This window comes from Mus pahari, chromosome 2 (genome assembly GCF_900095145.1).
Source record: "Mus pahari chromosome 2, PAHARI_EIJ_v1.1, whole genome shotgun sequence".
Classification (NCBI taxonomy): Eukaryota; Metazoa; Chordata; class Mammalia; order Rodentia; family Muridae; genus Mus; species Mus pahari.
The window spans coordinates 157,170,216-157,187,859 of record NC_034591.1 but is presented as its reverse complement, the minus strand read 5'-3'; the positions used below and the strand labels follow the sequence as shown (position 1 = coordinate 157,187,859).

The 17,644-nt window shown below is 44.4% G+C and overlaps 1 protein-coding gene across 1 annotated transcript; it reads left to right on the top strand.

The window, feature by feature from the left end:
* The first annotated feature begins 6,275 nt into the window (after positions 1–6,275).
* Kcnj8 (potassium voltage-gated channel subfamily J member 8) lies at positions 6,276–12,561 on the top strand. The gene is made up of 3 exons (XM_021191008.2): positions 6,276–6,533; positions 7,310–7,752; positions 11,285–12,561. The coding sequence occupies exons 2-3, from the start codon at positions 7,379–7,381 to the stop codon at positions 12,183–12,185; spliced, it is 1,275 nt and encodes a 424-aa protein (XP_021046667.1). The 5' UTR covers positions 6,276–6,533; positions 7,310–7,378; the 3' UTR covers positions 12,186–12,561.
* Positions 12,562–17,644: the final 5,083 nt, after the last annotated feature.

Sequence of the window (17,644 nt, the reverse complement as noted above, 5' to 3'; positions counted from 1 at the left end):
TCTCTCTCTCTCTCTCTCTCTCTCTCTCTCTCTCTCTCTCTCTCTCTCTCTCCCTTTCTCACTCTCTTCCTCCTCTCTCTCCCCAGCTTCAGGTCCTGAACCAGCAGCTGACAGCATCTCTTCCTCACTGAGGATGTGGGTTGTCAGCTTTATTCAGAAAGAGCATTTTACAGCTTCAGTGTAGAAAAGGCTCCCAGACACTCTCTCCTCTGTAGAAGGAGCCACTTTTCTCTTGGTGACACGGAAAAGTCCAATAAAACAGACATAGAAAACCTGAGTTCTTGTTGCAGCAATAGTGTTTTGGTTGGTTCCTTTTCAGTATCTGGTATCAGCCAGATTTAAGAGCTGAACAAGCATCAATATGACTACTGATTCTACACCATACTCTGAAGGTAAGGTCACAAAATTAACACTCAGCTCTGATAATGATGTGGATACCTTATTTTAAATTAGGAAGAGAGCTGGGTACTAAGTAAGGTAATGTGGGTGCCATATCGCCCCTCTTCCTATAATAACTTCTTGCTCCGACTTCTTGGTCAAAACCAACTCTCACATATCAGTAAGAGCACCTAATGAGAGCATATCACAGGGCAGGCACCATCCTAGGCACTGAACGCAGCAAAACTTCTCCTGCCTTTGAATATGTCCATCTTCTTCTGTTCCTGTAGCAAAACACTACCATGTGATACTTTATAAGGAGAGGAGGTTTGTTAGGCTTTATTTGGTTTAGCGACTAAAAGGAGGAACTCAAGTATACTTCCTGTCCTCATCTGTGGCGAGGACCTCATGGAAGGGAGCATCATGTGCCAGAGATCACATGCAACATGAAGCCAATGATTCACACATAACATCCCACTCTCTTGAGAACTAACTTATTCCTCAAGACCAGCCTTGTGTCTGTCAGCAGATGGATGGACGTACTACACACACAAGGTGAAATTTTCTCCAGTCCTACAGAGGAAGAACTAGGGTGATAAGACAGTTCAGCAGGAAAGGACACCTGTCCTTAAACCTGATGGAACAAGTTCAATCCCCAGGACCCACGGGGTAGAGGGACCCCAAAGTTTTCCTCCGACTTTCACAATCACGCCATGTCAGGTGTGCCCAGCCCACACACACATGCAAAATAGTAGGATAAATTTTTATGAAGAATGGCATTGTGTCACTTGTAAGAAAATGGATGGAACTAGAGATCACCATACTGAGTGAAATAAAACAGAATCAAGAAGTCAAATACCACCTGCTCTCTCACTCAGAGGACAGGGATGTAGGAAGAGGGCAGTGCGGTCAAGGCATATGAGAGATGCAAGAGAATATGCCATTGTGAGACCCATCTCTTTGTACAATGACTATACACCCATAAAAATTTTAAGAAAAATGGCCAACAATAATATCTTCTGAAGGCTATATCTTCATAACTTACCCACCTCTTAAAGTTTCCATCCTCCCATAGCCTAGGGAGATGACTCAGTTGGTGAAATTGCAATGCAGATTGTGTTAGACGCCCCAGTGTCCAGATAAAAAGCCAGGCTGCAATCGTGGTGCGAGGAAGCTGAGACTGAAGCATCCTCGGACTTTGCTTGCCAGCTCGTCTAGCCTAATTGGTGTTCCAGACCAGTGAGAGACCGGTCTCAAAAAAAAGAGGTGAATCGAGTCTGTGAAACAACACCTGAAATTAACTTCTGATCTCCGCTCACAAGCATACCCATGTACATGTGCACTTGCAGATATATGTGTACACACACAGCATACACACCACACATACACACACAAAGTATTTCACATCTCTCACACTGTCACATATGAGGCCAGGTTTGGGGCGCGGAAACTCTTGCAGGACACATTCATTCTGAATCCAGGCCACAACACTCTTCTCGGAAGTCTGAGACTTCTCGTTTTTTCTGGGATAACATGCTTTTGTTTCATCTTATTGGGAGAATTTGTGCCTTCTCATTAAAGACACTTTAATTTGTGGTCAAGGATTTTATTCGCGTTCTATCTTTGCCCAGCAAACCCTCAGAGGAGCATAAAACCACTTCCCCAGGCAACTCGTGCAGGTGGACCATGGATAGGAAACCATCCCTCAGAAAGAGTGCACAGTGGGGAGACACTGGGCATGAGAACCGACACTCTGAGTTTCCACGGCTTTCCACTCACTGAGCGGGTTAGTTTAGATAGGCTATTTTACTCTAAGCTTGTAAATAACACAAGGAAGATGACTCAGTTCTAACTGGGTGCTTGTCACAGCCACAGTCAGACCCTCGATCCTTACTCACTAGGTCAGTGAAGGGGCCAGATGGACCACTGATGTAGCCAACCTCTGTCTTCTTCATCTTTCCTCTCCGTGGTTAGTTACACTGCTCTTGTTGGTAATCTTCAAGTACAAAAAGCTATTTCCTCTGTAAAGCTTGCCCAGGAGGCCTTCGGTTCCCTGAATTGTTCACCTCCATATGGGTACGGGGGCGGGGGGTACCCGTACGTACAAGGTCTGCCTCACATAACTTCCTCAGGTGGAGCTCACATTGTTTTTTGAGAACCAGTCACTCACTGGCCTGAAGCTCTCCGATTAGGGTAGATTAGGTTATCTGGCCAGCAACCCCAGGGATTCTTACACTGTAGTGCTAGGATTACATATACACCAGCACTGCTATGCTTTTCACACAAGTTCCAGGGACTGGATTTTAGTCTTCTTAGTTGAAGGCCAACATCCTGACTGAGTCAATCTGATTGTTCATAAACACTTACGTTTCATCATATGTAACCTATTTTTTTTCCTGCATGATAGGAAAGAGCAGAGTTTGTTTTACCCACTTAGATGCAAATAAAAGGGATTGACTTTCATTAACCATCTCCCATCACAGCTTTCTGGACTCACACTCTGTCTTGAGTTGAAAGCACAAGTTGGAGATAAGTTCTTTTAATTTTCAATTCTGATCGATCGCTTTGACAAAATAATTAAAAGAAGAGAAATACTTATTATATGTGTGTATACATAACACACACACACACACACACACACACACCTAGTTCAAAAAGGAATATTTTCTGAACTCCATAAAACAGATAACTGTGAAGAGTTAACCTGTCATTCTCGATTGATGATAACACTCTGAAAGTGAGTTTCTAACATGCTGTTTTGATTACTAGTTTATGTAATGTTTGATTAAGCTGATTCCAAAGCAGCATGTCCCCAAGGGGTTTAGATGAGGACATGAATAAAGAAGCACACCAAGAAATTAGGCCAACCGTCATCCCTGCTGTTGACGTGAGTGCTCATCTGAAAGATTTTCTAAGTCCTGATGCCTAAGAGTTGAAAACTCACAAGTCAAGTCAAAAAGTCATCAGACACAAAGGCCCCACCCTGCCTCTCAGAAGTCCTTTCCAGGGCCTCTCCAGTCTCCATTTGGTAATCACAGTAACAGACAACTGAAAAAGACATCAGCCTTACACGCATGCACGCACGCGCGCGCGCGCGCACACGCGTGTGCTCATACACACACACACACACACACACACACGCACACACGCACAACTGTGTCTGACAGCACCTGACAAGCTTTATTTCTTTAGAGAGTAAGAACTTCAGAAACCTCCCGGTATTCACTCTTTCTCATGTTGCTGGGATGAAATACCTACGAAGCATTGTGTGGAGGGAGGGGTTTGGGATTATGGCTTAGGGAAGGGAACACAGCCCATCACAGACAGATGACAGGACTTCCAGGCAGCTGCCCACGCTGCACCTGCGGCCAGGAAGCAGAGGACCTGGCTTCTGGTGCTCAGCTCACATTCTCCTTTCTTCTTTCTTTGCTTTGGAATCCCAACTGCTGAGATACCAACCATGCTCTAGATAAGTCTCCCCTCCTTGGCTCACAACCACAACCATAGATGTGTCCTCTAGGTGTTTTAAATCCAGTCAACTTGACATTGAAATGTAACCAGCAAACTATTCCTAAATAATAGCTTATAGTGCCTATAAAGAACCTGGAAGATACTCACTTGACATGAGCAACTGTGTCCATGCTAAGGAAGCTGACTGCCTAAGGAGTATGACACTCCACCTGTCACCTGCTGGTTTACCAGTGTTTCCTGGATGTTGATTAGATTCATTTCTGCTGTGCCAAGGCTCTTGCCCACATTTCATGGCTGTCTGCTTGTCTATGGAATGTCATTTTTTTACCTCCTACTTTTCAATATATTCCAAATAGATCAAGTTTTTCAACTACTAGATTGGATACCAAACAATTCACAAATCTTCCCCTAGTACCGGAGTCTTCACTGCTTCAAACTCAATTACCACGGCACGCTTTGTATCTTTTTTTATTTAACATTTAGCATCTTTAGCCTTTATTTTCTGTGGGTTTTTTGACTGTATGTATGTCTTTGCACCCAGTGCGTGCCTGATGCCTACAGAGGTAAGAAGTAGATATTAAATTCCCTGGAACTGGAGTTGCCCAAGTTTGTAAACTACCCTGTGGGTCCTGGGAATTGAACCCTAGTCCTCTGGAAGAGCAGTCAGTGCTCTTCACTGCTGAGTCATCTCTCCAGCCCCTCCTTTCCTATCTTATTTACCTCCTTCATTGTGTCAGATCTTAGCAACATCACATCTCTACCAGCACTGTCTATCTCTTAAGATCATCAACACTGACACATATTTATATACCCCTAGTTATCTAAACACAAGCTAGATGTTTAATAACCAGGCATAACAATTTGATTCTTTAATCCCAGCACTCACGAGGTTGAGTCAGGAGGACTGCCTTGAATTTGAGTCCTGTCTGGGCTATATAGTAAGCTATAAGCCTGCCTGGGTTTCACAACAACCTCTTGTTTCAAAGGAACAATAAAATCACACAAGGAGAGAGGAGTAGCCCAGTAGTTCAGTTGGTGGAGTGGTTGTCTAGCATGTACAAACTCTTTAAAACAAAACAAACCCCAGACATGATGGCACACACCTGCGATCCCAGCACAAGGAAGATATGGCAGGAGGATCAGAAGTTCAGGGTCACCATAGGCGACACAGCAAGTTTGAGGCCAACTCAGAATACGTGAAACCCTGTCTTCTGAAAAAACGAGTTTAATGTTTTTGGTGTTATATATTAATAGACCGTAAACTGCACTGCAAGGTGCACTTCAAACTGTATTTCAGTGGCAGAACTCACAGCACAAATGTATGCATGGCTGCTATGAGGCTACAACATGAATTACTGCAGAAAACAAAGGAAGCAAAAAGAATCTCACTGACAGGACAGGCCCTCCAGCATCCAAGGGGTTAAGCAGATCTACCCACAATGGAAAAAGGGGAAGGGGGGGCTCGTCATTTTCCTTCATTAAAGGCTAATTTTAGGTCTTTCTAGTAAATTAACATGTTGTTTACACTTCGTATACTCCCGACCCTCAAGTCTTGGAAAACACGTAAAATTTCCAAGAATTAAAGTTTCCATTAATACAAGCGCCAAAAACAGGATGACCGGCGGGGGGGGGGGAGAAGCACATTTGCCCCCCCCCACACAAAAGCTATAGAAAGACATTTACTGTATAATCTTTCTTGTGCGCAAGTGAGCAGTTTTATCATTCTGATTATCTAGACTGGAGGGAGAGACCTGCAGCCAGGAGTCAAAACGGAGCAGCGACTGCGCCTGCCTGCCCCGAAGGCAGGTGTGGCGCTGGATTTAGCCGTCCTGCTGGGTGTAAATTTTCTTTATTGAAAGAGACCATTTTGGGGAGTTTTTGTTGTAAGTCTCTGTTTTTGTTTCCCTTTTTGTTTCTTTTGTGTGTCTTTAAGTGCCTGAAAACTGGTCTTTGTTGGTGAAATCCTTATTCGAAAGGATTTCAGCCCTCCCACCCCTCTATATTCTAACATGAATAGATTTACAAGCTCCGGGCAGGGACCCCACCCTCATCCCACGCTCACCCCACCCAAAACACCTACACTCTCTCTATCTGGTTTTATTTCATCTGAAGTAACCCAGTGACCCCCCCCCTCAAGTTACACTTTAAAAAATAATAAATTAAAATCTCTTTGCGTCAGTGAACTTGGGCTCAGAAAGTTCTCTGAGCAGCGAGCCTTTTAAAGACGTGTGTGCCGGTCTGGCAGCGGAGTCCGGGCTACTGGGAACCGAGCTGGCTCAGCTGGCGCCTCCTCCCCCGGTGGTCCCTCCCTTCTGGCCGACTCCCTGCCTCCCCCGGACTGGCCTCCGCCTCCACTTTCCCCGGCTCGCTCGGAGGTCTGGCCCCAGCTAGGCGGCTGAGGAGCTGGCGGAGCAAGGCCACTAGCACCTCTACCCCCAGCTCCTACCCCGCCCTCCCCGTGGCCCAGCAGCAGGAGGGGGAAAACCAAACCCAACCCTCATCCTCCAGCCCTCCTCCCCACGTGCACTATGGATCGCACCTTCTAGAGTCTTAACTCAGTTCTGGAGGACCAACATCCCCCGGATCTGCACTTCGGGAGGCCTCTGCTCCCGGGATGCGAGAGCCAGGGACCAACCCGCCCTGTGCGGAGCTCCAGCCGCAGCCGGGCGCGCAACCCCGAGTCTGTAAGTTGCATTGCGCCTCCCGGGGAGAGCAGGGGAAGCGGGCTACAAGCCCAGCCCAAAGCAAAACAACCAAGGTGTACCCAGCTCTGCAAATTCACTGCAGACCTCAGCAGTGTCTCTAATCCCCACGTCGCAAATTACTTTCCGGTATATAGTATATAGGTCCAGAGGGAGGGGCGGGGAGTCTGGGCTGCCTTTAAAACGCATCTCCTTCCAATTTAATATCAATCATTTTCAAGTTCGAAAACGCAATGTTTGGTATCTTTTAATTACAGTTAATATTTTCTTAATGAGCAGGAAGCCGTTTTCTTCGCTGCTACTAAAAATAAGAATCCCTCCATCTTTCCTTTTATCCTTGCTACTTTATCTAAATAGTTTAGGAAGTAGATGGTGAACCCACTTGGCTTTAATTTTCGTCCTCAGGCTTGCCTGACTAATCCCGAGACACAAGAGAATTCTGGATATACAGAAAATGCTTAAAGATTTGCTTATAGAGGTTATTTCCAAGAGTGAGCAGGGAGATGAGATGAGATGAGAGAGAGAGAGAGAGAGAGAGAGAGAGAGAGAGAGAGAGAGAGAGAGAGAGAGAGAGAGAGTTCCTCTGGTTCTGATCAAAAGTTTTTTCTGGGATCCCAGACCTCAGACACAAAGTGGGTTCTCTTTTATATTGATCACATCTTTAATTTAATATGTGTGTAAAACTGCATCCCTTTGTACAGATACCTGAGACGAGGAAATGAAGTTGACAGTTTTTAATAAGCGTTTCTCTTGTCTAGGAGGACGCGTGTGGAGGAAAGGAGCCACAGGTTCGCGCAGGTGCATAGGCGGGCTATGGTGAAAGGAAGATGTTGGCCAGGAAGAGCATCATCCCGGAGGAGTATGTGCTGGCGCGCATCGCAGCAGAGAACCTGCGCAAGCCGCGCATCCGCGACCGCCTCCCCAAAGCCCGCTTCATTGCCAAGAGCGGAGCCTGCAACCTGGCACACAAGAACATCCGAGAGCAAGGTCGCTTCCTGCAGGACATCTTCACCACCTTGGTAGACCTGAAGTGGCGTCACACGCTGGTCATCTTCACCATGTCCTTCCTCTGCAGCTGGCTGCTCTTCGCTATCATGTGGTGGCTGGTGGCCTTTGCCCACGGGGACATCTACGCTTACATGGAGAAAAGCACCATGGAGAAGAGTGGCCTGGAGTCCGCTGTCTGTGTGACCAATGTCAGGTAAGAATGAAATGGTGTTACCAGCAACGTAGAAATAAAAAGCTCTTTCAGCTAGTCGATTGTGAAATAAAGGGTCTTCGTTGGACAGTACAGAAACAAAAAGCAAATATGAGGTGCAGGGTTCAGGCTAGCACATTAACGTCTTTGTAAATGTAGTTTTACCGACAGATTTCTGAGAATGTGCGACTGCTTCTTCTGCTGACCTTGGATGGGTTCAAAGAATTCCTGACTCCCAAAAAAAAAAAAAACCACAGTTCATTTTCATCACAAGGATGTCCAATGTGCACCAGAAACTATCCCCAGTCAATCCAAAGCATTGTGCAAATACAAGAAATATTTTTTTTTCTGTAAAGCAGTCTTAATTTTAAAATACACTAAAAATAAAATAACTGAAGTAAATAAAAGCACTTCTTTATAAGGGTTATTTTAGCATATCTGACAGAATGTTTTAGATTTAAAAAATTAAAGCTTATTCTACAATTTAGAAGAGAAAATTGTAGTGAAAATTAGTCCAGGTTTTCACAAACAGGGTTGAATAAGCAGCAAGTGCATATTGAGGTCTGTTTCCAAAGCTTCCACGGAACGGAACAGGACAAGACAGCTTTTAGGTTTTACCTAAATTTGACTTCTGCATTTAAGGATGTTTCAAAGTCAGCTAACTCCCGTTGCATTTCCATGGTTCTTTTTTCTATTCCCATGAGGCCCCAAACACTGCAATGGGGCAAACTTTTTAGTTTGTTTCTTTGAGTGGAGACAAAAATTATATCAATTGTGAAAATGATATAAGTAAAATAAAACAGTAATGACACTGGAAAAATTTTCCCAGGGTATTTTCTGAATCGTTTTCCAAATTCACATAGTTCCTAAGGTTGAAGAAGCACCATCCAGCCAGGAATGAGACTTTCAGTCGTCCTGAATCCTATAAAAGTAGCGGAGCACAGCATAGCTTGTGATCTTACTCGCCCTTCCACTTGGCCAAGTAATCGCCAGGCCAGCATGCCGAGGAGAGAAATCACCTTAGACCACACACAGATTCCAGCTCAGATTTTACAAGAGAGCAATGTACTAGAAAGACCATGGCTTTACCACTGGGCAGATAGGATTTTCTTTTCTCAAGCTTTCGCCTCAACAATAATAAGAATAAGAAGCCCAGGCGAGCAGAAAACTAGGGACACGGAGAACAAAGTCCTCTCTGGGTTTAAATGCTTCAGCTGTGTTTAAGAGATTTGATACTGTAATACTGTGTCTCTCAGTGACTTACTGGCATAGACACAGCTGCTGAGGGTCTTCATATTCAAACAAGTTTCCAGTAAACAGGGGGAAAAAAAGGTCCTGACAAAGAGAAGCAGGAAAAATGATCATGACAACCTTGAAAATAATTTTACTTGAGATGATCTATTGTCACTATTCGTGAGAAATAACTCAGTAAATTTAAATATATATCATCAAAAGAGATCATTCTTCCTAGGATGTCTTCTAGGAAGAGAATTCTATAGGGTTCACTGGTTCCTAAAATCTGCTTCTTGTTACTTCTTATCCAAACAAGATATTCTGAAGAACATTTATTTCCTAGATGCATTCCTAATGGTGTTGAGAGGTGAGAAATGGTGTCAACATTACAGTGAAGCAATGGTGACTTTCTCAAAGTAACAGTGCCAGTTTCTAAATCTTGCTCCTTAGCATATTTAAAGCTTATTCTCTTCCTAGAGAACTTTAAAGATGCTCAATAATTCTAATTGTTTACATTGCCAATTCGTTTATAAATTGGGTGTCAGGCAGATCATGGAAGCACCTTCTTCTCAGATGCTCTCCACCAGTATTTCCAGCATCCCTTGGTTGCTCTCACTTCAGGGTGGCTCACTTTCTCCTTTGTGCAGCTGACTTTCCAACGTGAGTCGGAAAATAGAAACTATGTTATTTTTCTCATTATTGTTCAGCTGATGCCCGGCCCTCAGCCCTGCTCTATTGGAAGCTGTTTTTTCACTTGAGATTGTTTAGCAAGACAGGTGTCCAGATAAGATTGGCTCTTATACTGGATAGAGAAATTGAATTCCATTTTAAGATAAACAGTATGATAACACAGTGCATGAACCATCTCCCAAGCCATGGACAGATATTGGACTCTTCTCTAACATACAAACCATTATTAAAGCTTAGTGTTATATATGTGTGCCCTCTTCTGAGATCCATTTCTACTGTCTGTGGGATTGTCAGTCCATTCCCACATATCTGGGAGTGTGTAGGTAGGGCAGAAGTCAGTTCTTATAGTTTTGCACAAACCCTTTTTAGCCACAACAGAGATAAAGGCTCCTTTCCTACCCCCACTTGGAAGCTGACGGATGTGTACAGACTCACACTCCTGGCTTCCTGCCAGAGGGCAGTGTGTATTGAGTGCTCAAAGTTCAAATATTTTGTTCACTCATTGTGCCTGGCATTCATAGATAATATTTTGGCAGACTGTAACATATGGTTTCTCTCCTATGAAGTTAAAGAAGTGTGGAATTGGGGTGAGTGTCAGGAATAGGGGCTGTGATGAAGTCACAGCAGTACTGGGTATGCAGTCAGGCAAAGAATTTGCTAATAACAAAATGTGATTCTTTTCAGCCAGAGATTAGCAGAATTACCCAGGAGACTTTCTGAGACTCACTCAGGTCCAGGAGGAGCCCCCCAAGCCCTGTCTAATCACTAAGATGAGAAGGGGATGTGCGACCACAAAACACTTTCCCAAGGAGATCCTGACACTGGTCGGCTCTTCCCCCTTGCTCCTTTGAGAACAGCAGGCCAGATCTGACAGGACTCATGGATGTAGTCATTATATACACATAGTCTTGACAGAGTCCCTTGCTACCCTGCACTTGAAACTCCTTTAATAGTTTCCAAGTTCTCTGGGTCACATGGAAAACAATATAATCAATGAAAATTTTCTATTCTCCAAATGGAGAAATAACTCTCCTTATTAAAATACTAATGTTTTCTGGATGATGTATTTTATACCATGTTTTACCACTGTACTAAATTTTGTAATCAGGACAATCAATCACTGGATAATGACTATAACTCTAGAAGCTATAAATAATAAAACATTCAGCCATTACTCAGTAACTTCCACATAGCTCAAGTCTCTCAAACACAAGGAGGTGATAAATAACAAACACCTACCTGGTAGAAAATTCCAGAAAGTAAGTTAGGCTTTGGTAAAAATGATATATACTACAATTTATATTTAGTTGTTTATTTTATGAATGTCTTCACATGGTATATGATCTAGGAAACATTAGTGAAATCGTATTCACAAATCTGGAGGTACATACATAGGTACAAAGGGAAAAGGAAGAGGAGTGGGGGTGGGGTAGAGGGAGGCCATCAGGAGGTAGTGGGAGGGAGGAGGGAGGGAGGGATAAGCAGGGAGGATGCTTGTATTTAAAATTAGTCTTTCCGGAATCGCCAGGCTGTAGTAGCAAGCATGGCTCCTCCTGGACTCTTCACCACGCACACTCTGACCTGACATCATTTCTGATATTGGTCCTTACAGGTCATTCACTTCTGCGTTTCTCTTCTCCATTGAGGTTCAAGTGACCATTGGGTTTGGAGGGAGAATGATGACTGAGGAATGCCCTCTGGCCATCACAGTTTTGATTCTGCAGAACATCGTGGGTCTGATCATCAACGCGGTCATGTTGGGCTGCATCTTTATGAAAACGGCGCAGGCCCACAGAAGGGCAGAGACGCTGATTTTCAGCCGCCATGCTGTGATTGCGGTCCGCAATGGCAAGCTGTGCTTCATGTTCCGGGTGGGTGACCTGAGGAAGAGCATGATCATTAGCGCTTCGGTGCGCATCCAGGTGGTCAAGAAAACCACAACGCCAGAAGGGGAGGTGGTGCCTATTCATCAGCAGGACATTCCTGTTGATAATCCCATCGAGAGCAATAATATCTTCCTAGTGGCCCCATTGATCATCTGCCATGTGATTGATAAGCGTAGCCCCCTGTATGATATCTCAGCAACTGACCTTGCCAATCAAGACCTGGAGGTCATAGTGATTCTCGAGGGCGTGGTAGAAACCACGGGCATCACCACGCAAGCGCGGACCTCCTACATTGCGGAGGAGATCCAGTGGGGACACCGCTTCGTGTCAATTGTGACCGAGGAGGAGGGCGTGTACTCTGTGGACTATTCTAAATTTGGTAATACTGTGAGAGTGGCTGCGCCACGGTGCAGTGCCCGGGAGCTGGATGAGAAGCCTTCCATCCTGATTCAGACGCTCCAAAAGAGTGAACTGTCGCACCAGAATTCTCTGAGGAAGCGCAACTCCATGAGAAGAAACAACTCCATGAGGAGAAGCAACTCCATCCGGAGGAATAATTCTTCCCTTATGGTGCCCAAGGTGCAGTTCATGACTCCAGAAGGAAACCAGTGCCCATCAGAATCGTGAGGGCAGGATGACCGGAGACACTCACTCACTGAGTCCTGATGACTGACAGACAATCCTGAGATAGTTCATTGAGTTCTGATGATCAAAATATTGCACTCATCACCAATTCAGGGCTGGAACACAGTATTCATATCCTAATGTACTGAGAAATATTCATATTTGAGACATTAAACTTCCTACATAAATAAACAATAACTCACAAACTTGAGCTCTTTATTCTCTCATCTTAAACTCTGTTTTCTTCCCAGCGATCTCTGCAATCCGGGTCAGTTGGCCTGCGTTTTTGAGCTTCTGTCACTTAGCAGAGATGAGATCTTCTACCAAAGCCCAGTTTCTTCATCCTTAGCTCCTTCACCCTCAAGTAAGGGCAGAGTAGAGAGACGTCCTGAGTTAACATGGTGTGTGATGTGGGGGGTAACATGGTGTGTGATGTGGGGGGTAACATGGTGTGTGATGTGGGGGGTAACATGGTGTGTGATGTAGGGGGTAACACGGTATGTGATGTGATGTGGGGTTAACATGGTGTGTGATGTGGGGGTAACATGGTGTGTGATGTGGGGTAACACAGTGTGTGATATGGTAAAACGTGGAAACTGGGCAGCTGGGTAGCCTTTTATTCGGAGTCTGGGGCTTGAATTCATTTCTTACATGAGTCATTGAACCATATGAATATATTCAAATCTAACCTTCAAAGACTCACTATTCTATCCAAGCTAATAACACCTGCTGGGTTAATTATTCCTTTAAAATGTCTGACTTGGAACTCTAGACTCAAAGATCAAACAGGTACATGAAGCCCTGCTTGCCTGTTTAATAAAATACTCAAAACCTACTGCTGTGTCTTTCAGAGCCAATGCTGCTGGGTGTAGGGGGTAGCTCCGTTGGTGGAGTGCTTAGCTAGAACGGACAAAGCCCTGGGTTTGGTTTCCAGCACGTCACAGCATAAACCAAGCATGCTGATGTGTCATCTGTAATCCTAGCCTGAGAGGGTAAGGAGGAGGGTCATAAGTTTAGGCAAGCCTCAGCTACACAGAGTCTGAGGCCAGCCTGAACTACCCCACCTCCAAAAGAAAAGAAAAGGAAAGGAAAAACAATGAACAACAAAACCAGCGCCACCCAATGCTTTATTCCCATTCAAACACTCCTCTCCAGTTTTGCAGTCATTCTGACCAAGATTTGGAAGTCAGAGTTGATGCCTCCTTCATAGCCTCTATGTCATATATCTATATCTATATATATGTATATAGATAGATATATGACATATGGTATATATCTATATATACATAGATGATAGATAGATAGATAGATAGATAGATAGATAGATAGATAGATAGATAGATAGATAGATAGATAGATGTAGGTCTGACAACAATTGAAAGATTGAGACATTTCTTTGGAAGTAAATGAAGAAAATGTCTTTACAAAACAGTCTAACAACAATTGCAGATTCTGTATCAGTTCTGGGAAAGGTTTGTCATGTCGACATCCCAAGGTTGGCTAAGCAAACCCAGCAAGCAGCTGCCACGTCTGCCGCAGGAATACGTGCAGTGCGCCTGCTCTGTAGGAAAAGCAGCTGTCCCTGGGAGGCCACAGGCTGCAGGGTAGGAAATGCTGGAGGCGATCAGTGAGAGTATGATACAGGATTTCTGAGCCTGGGGATGCAGAATGTCCTACACACAGAACATAGGCAGTTCTTCTGGCCACTCGTCATTGCTGGATACCAAAGACATGATGGCGATCATATTGATGGGGGAGTCAACCGCAGGGTCTGATGGGGCTCTCTGTGGCAAGTCATGGCTTAGAATGTGGTGCTATTGAGAGAATGACAGTCACATCGAGCAAATGCTCACAAGATAACCTCTGAAAATCTGCAAACCCTTAAGAATTAACCAGACTATGTGGCTTCTTTTTCCTGAACTGTATTCACTGCATTCATGATTTGGAAAACAATACCATTTATTTTAGGGAACTGGAATATCATAGACTGTGATAGCTTACTCTGTAGAGAGCTTGAGAACCTAGGGTCAAGAACAAAAAGCATCAGGCATGGTGACACACTCTTGGAGTCCCAGGGAGGAGGAGAGACAGATGTCTGACTCACTGGACAGACCCAGGCCAACGAGAGACCTTGTCTTGGGAACAAGTTGGATGGTGCCTGGGAATCAAACCACACTCAAGGATGTCCTCTAGCCCCTGTATATGGCAGAGCATTCACACACACACACACACACACACACACACACACACACACACACACACANCACACACACACACACACACACACACACACACACACACACACACACACAAACCACACATAGGCTCTCTCTCTTTTTCAGTATGTGTGTATGCTTTTATATACACACATACATGTATAATTTTACTTCTGTATTGTTTTACTATTATTTTATATTCAATATTTAAAGTTTTTCTTGCCACTTAAATCTTTGTACAATAGTCATACTTAATCATGCTATACTATAACTCTTCCTTTTTTCCATTCATTAATTTATTCACTTTACATCCAGAGTGCAGACTCCCCTACCTCCCTGTCCCTCCTCATATAGCTCCAACCCCTATGTTCCTCTCCCCTTTTCTGATAATGGGCAGGACCCCCTGGGTACCACCCCACCCTGCACATCAAGTCACTGCAGGACTAGGTGTATCCTCTTCCACTGAGGCCAGACAAGGCAGCTCAGTTAGGGCAACAGGATTCATAGGTAGGCAACAGTCCAGAACAGCCCCCATTCCAGTTGTTAAAGGACCCACATGAAGATCAAACTATGTGCTTCTGCTACATATGCATGTGGGGTGAGGTAGGTCCAGCCTATTTATGCTCTTTGGTTGGTGGTTCAGTGTCTGGGAACCCCCAAGGGTCCAGGTTAGTTGACACTGCTGGTCTTCTTGTAGATTCCCTATCTCCTGTGGGTCCCTCAATCTTTCCCCCAACTCTTCCAAAGGACTCCCTGAGCTCTGTCTAATGTTTGATTGTGGGTCTCTGCATATGTTTCAGTCAGTTGTTGATACAACCTCTCAGAAGACATTTATGCTAGGCTCCTGTCTGCAAGTATTGCAAAATATCATTAACAGTGTCAGGGATAGGTTTTTGCCCAGGAATAGGTCTCAAGTTGGACCAGTCATTGGTTGGCCATTCCCTCAGTCTCTGCTCCATTTTTGTCCCTGTACTTCTTGTAGGCAGGACAGATTTTGGGTCAAAGGCTTTGTGAGTGGGTTGGTGTCCTTATTCTTCCTCTAGGAGTCTTGCCTGGCTCCAGGAGATGACCACCCCAAGTTCGAGACTGCTAGAGGTCTCAGCTACAGTCACCCCCATAAACTCCCTGGAGTCTTCCCTATCCTAGGTTTCTGGCACATCCTAGAGATGCCCTTCCCACCCTGGCCCTCCAAGTCACCGATTTCCCTTCACTCTCCGGGCGCTCTCTCAACCACTTTCCATACATCTGATCCCTTCCCCATTCCCTGCTCCAACCTTTCTCCCAGCCATTTTATTTCCCCTTCTGAGTGAGATTCAAGCATCCTCCCATGGGCCCTCCTTGTTATTTAGCATTTGGGGGTCTGTGGATTGTAGCATGGGTATCCTGTAATTTATGCTTAATATCCATTTATAAGCGGATACATGTCATGCATGTCCTTTTGGGTCTGGGTTACTTCCCACTATAACTCTTCTTAAAAGACCCATGTGGCTTTCCCTTTTTCTCAGGATGAAAATGAAAATTCTTTCCAAGATCCATAAAGCACTATATCTAATCATGAGTGATTTCAACACAATTGTCGTTCTGTCCTTTGTGTGTGTGTGGTGTGTGTGTGTGTTTTACAACCTCTAACTTTGTAGCCTATGCTGGCCTAGGACTCACTCTGCTGGCTTTCAGACTCACATCAGAGGAGGTCTTCAGAGCCCTGGAACTGGAGTTACGGATGTATGAGGCCCACATGTGAGTCCTGGGAACTGAACTCATGTCCTCTGTAAGAGCAGAGAACACTCTTAGCTGCTGAGCCATTCCCTCCAGCCCCAGGAGCAATTGTCTACTAAGCAAGGAATCCAACAGATACTTAAACATCTACCACTTGAGTGACAAAATCCATGTGATTATACAATAGAAAACTATAGTATTTGGGTTCCTTTTGGAAATCATTAAAAACAATTGTATGTCTTTAGGAGAAATTTTTGCTTTTTCCTCTTTTTAACCTTTTGTCAGAGAAATACAGACATGCACAACAGGTATTACTGTAATGAATACTCGTCACTTGCCTCAATAATGGTGTATTGTATTTTTTGTTCGTTACCCCCACCGTGGTGACTTGGATGTGAAATGTCCGCCCGGGGCTTATGTATTTGAATACTAGGTTCCTAGCTGGGGTTGGAAGGTGTGGAGCTGGTGGGAGGAAGTAAATCACAAGAAGCCAGTCTTGAGGTCTGAAAGCATCGTTTCACTTCCTGTCGGCCCTCTGCTTGCTAACTGTGGATGCATTGACCAGCCACTTCCTGTTGCTACTGTCATGCCTTCCTTGCCACTATGGAGTATATCCTGTTAATTATATGCATTTTGCATGCACTTATGTGTACATGCATGAGAGCAGTGCCCACAAGGATTAGACCTAGGTATCCGGTTCTCTGGAGCCGGAGCTCTCAGTGGCTATGAACTGCCATGTGAGTGTTGAGCTCTGGGAGAGCCACAGGTGCTCTTACCACGAAGCTGCCTCTCCAGCCCCAGGTAAAGTCGTCCTGGAACCAGGTTTTGGAAGACACATATTGGTTTCTGTTCAAAGTCTTTTTAATTTAAAATCAGGCATATGCCCATTGGAAAAGCTGATGAAGGCTGTCAAATCTATAACCGAATGGTCACATTTCCAGAAAAGCAAAAACTGTAGCTATGAACTCCAGGAAGGGGTCTGGAAAGAGAGCATCTACCAGCTTCCTGGCACCAGGTATTTAAGCAAACGCTGTAATGAGCAGTCTGAAGGCAAGAGCGGGGGAGGGGATTGAAATGATTTATGACTTCAATTTGTGAATGAAATGAATATGAAATGGCAATAAGTAGGGTGATGGGAGGTTTGAAAGAGCAGATTGGTAAAAGGAGAGAATTTTAGCCTAGGTAGCTTACAGCTCTGTGTGATACCTCTCTCTGTCTCTCTCTCTCTCTGTCTCTGCTCTCTCTCCCTTTTTTTCTCTCTGTGTCTCTCTCTGTGTCTCTGTCTCTCTTTCTCTCTTTCCATTTCAATCTCCATCTATCTATATTATCTATATCTACATAGATACCATAATCTACATCTACATAATAATTTATATCTCTGTATATCGCTATCATTTATACTACATCTCCATCTCTATTGATATGGATGATATAAACAGACAGATGCAGTCCTCGGTGAACTTGAGGAGATATAAAGAGTTGGGAATGAAGCTGGGAAATGAACCCGGGAAGCCACATCAGATTCTGGCT

What these genes read in the sequence shown, in the direction of transcription:
- Kcnj8 (XM_021191008.2), top strand. Translation starts at nt 7,379, where the DNA reads ATGTTGGCCAGGAAGAGCATCATCCCGGAGGAGTATGTGCTGGCGCGC. An exon ending in GTCTGTGTGACCAATGTCAG is followed by an intron (nt 7,753 to 11,284) that starts GTAAGAATGAAA and finishes TGGTCCTTACAG; the next exon opens with GTCATTCACTTCTGCGTTTC.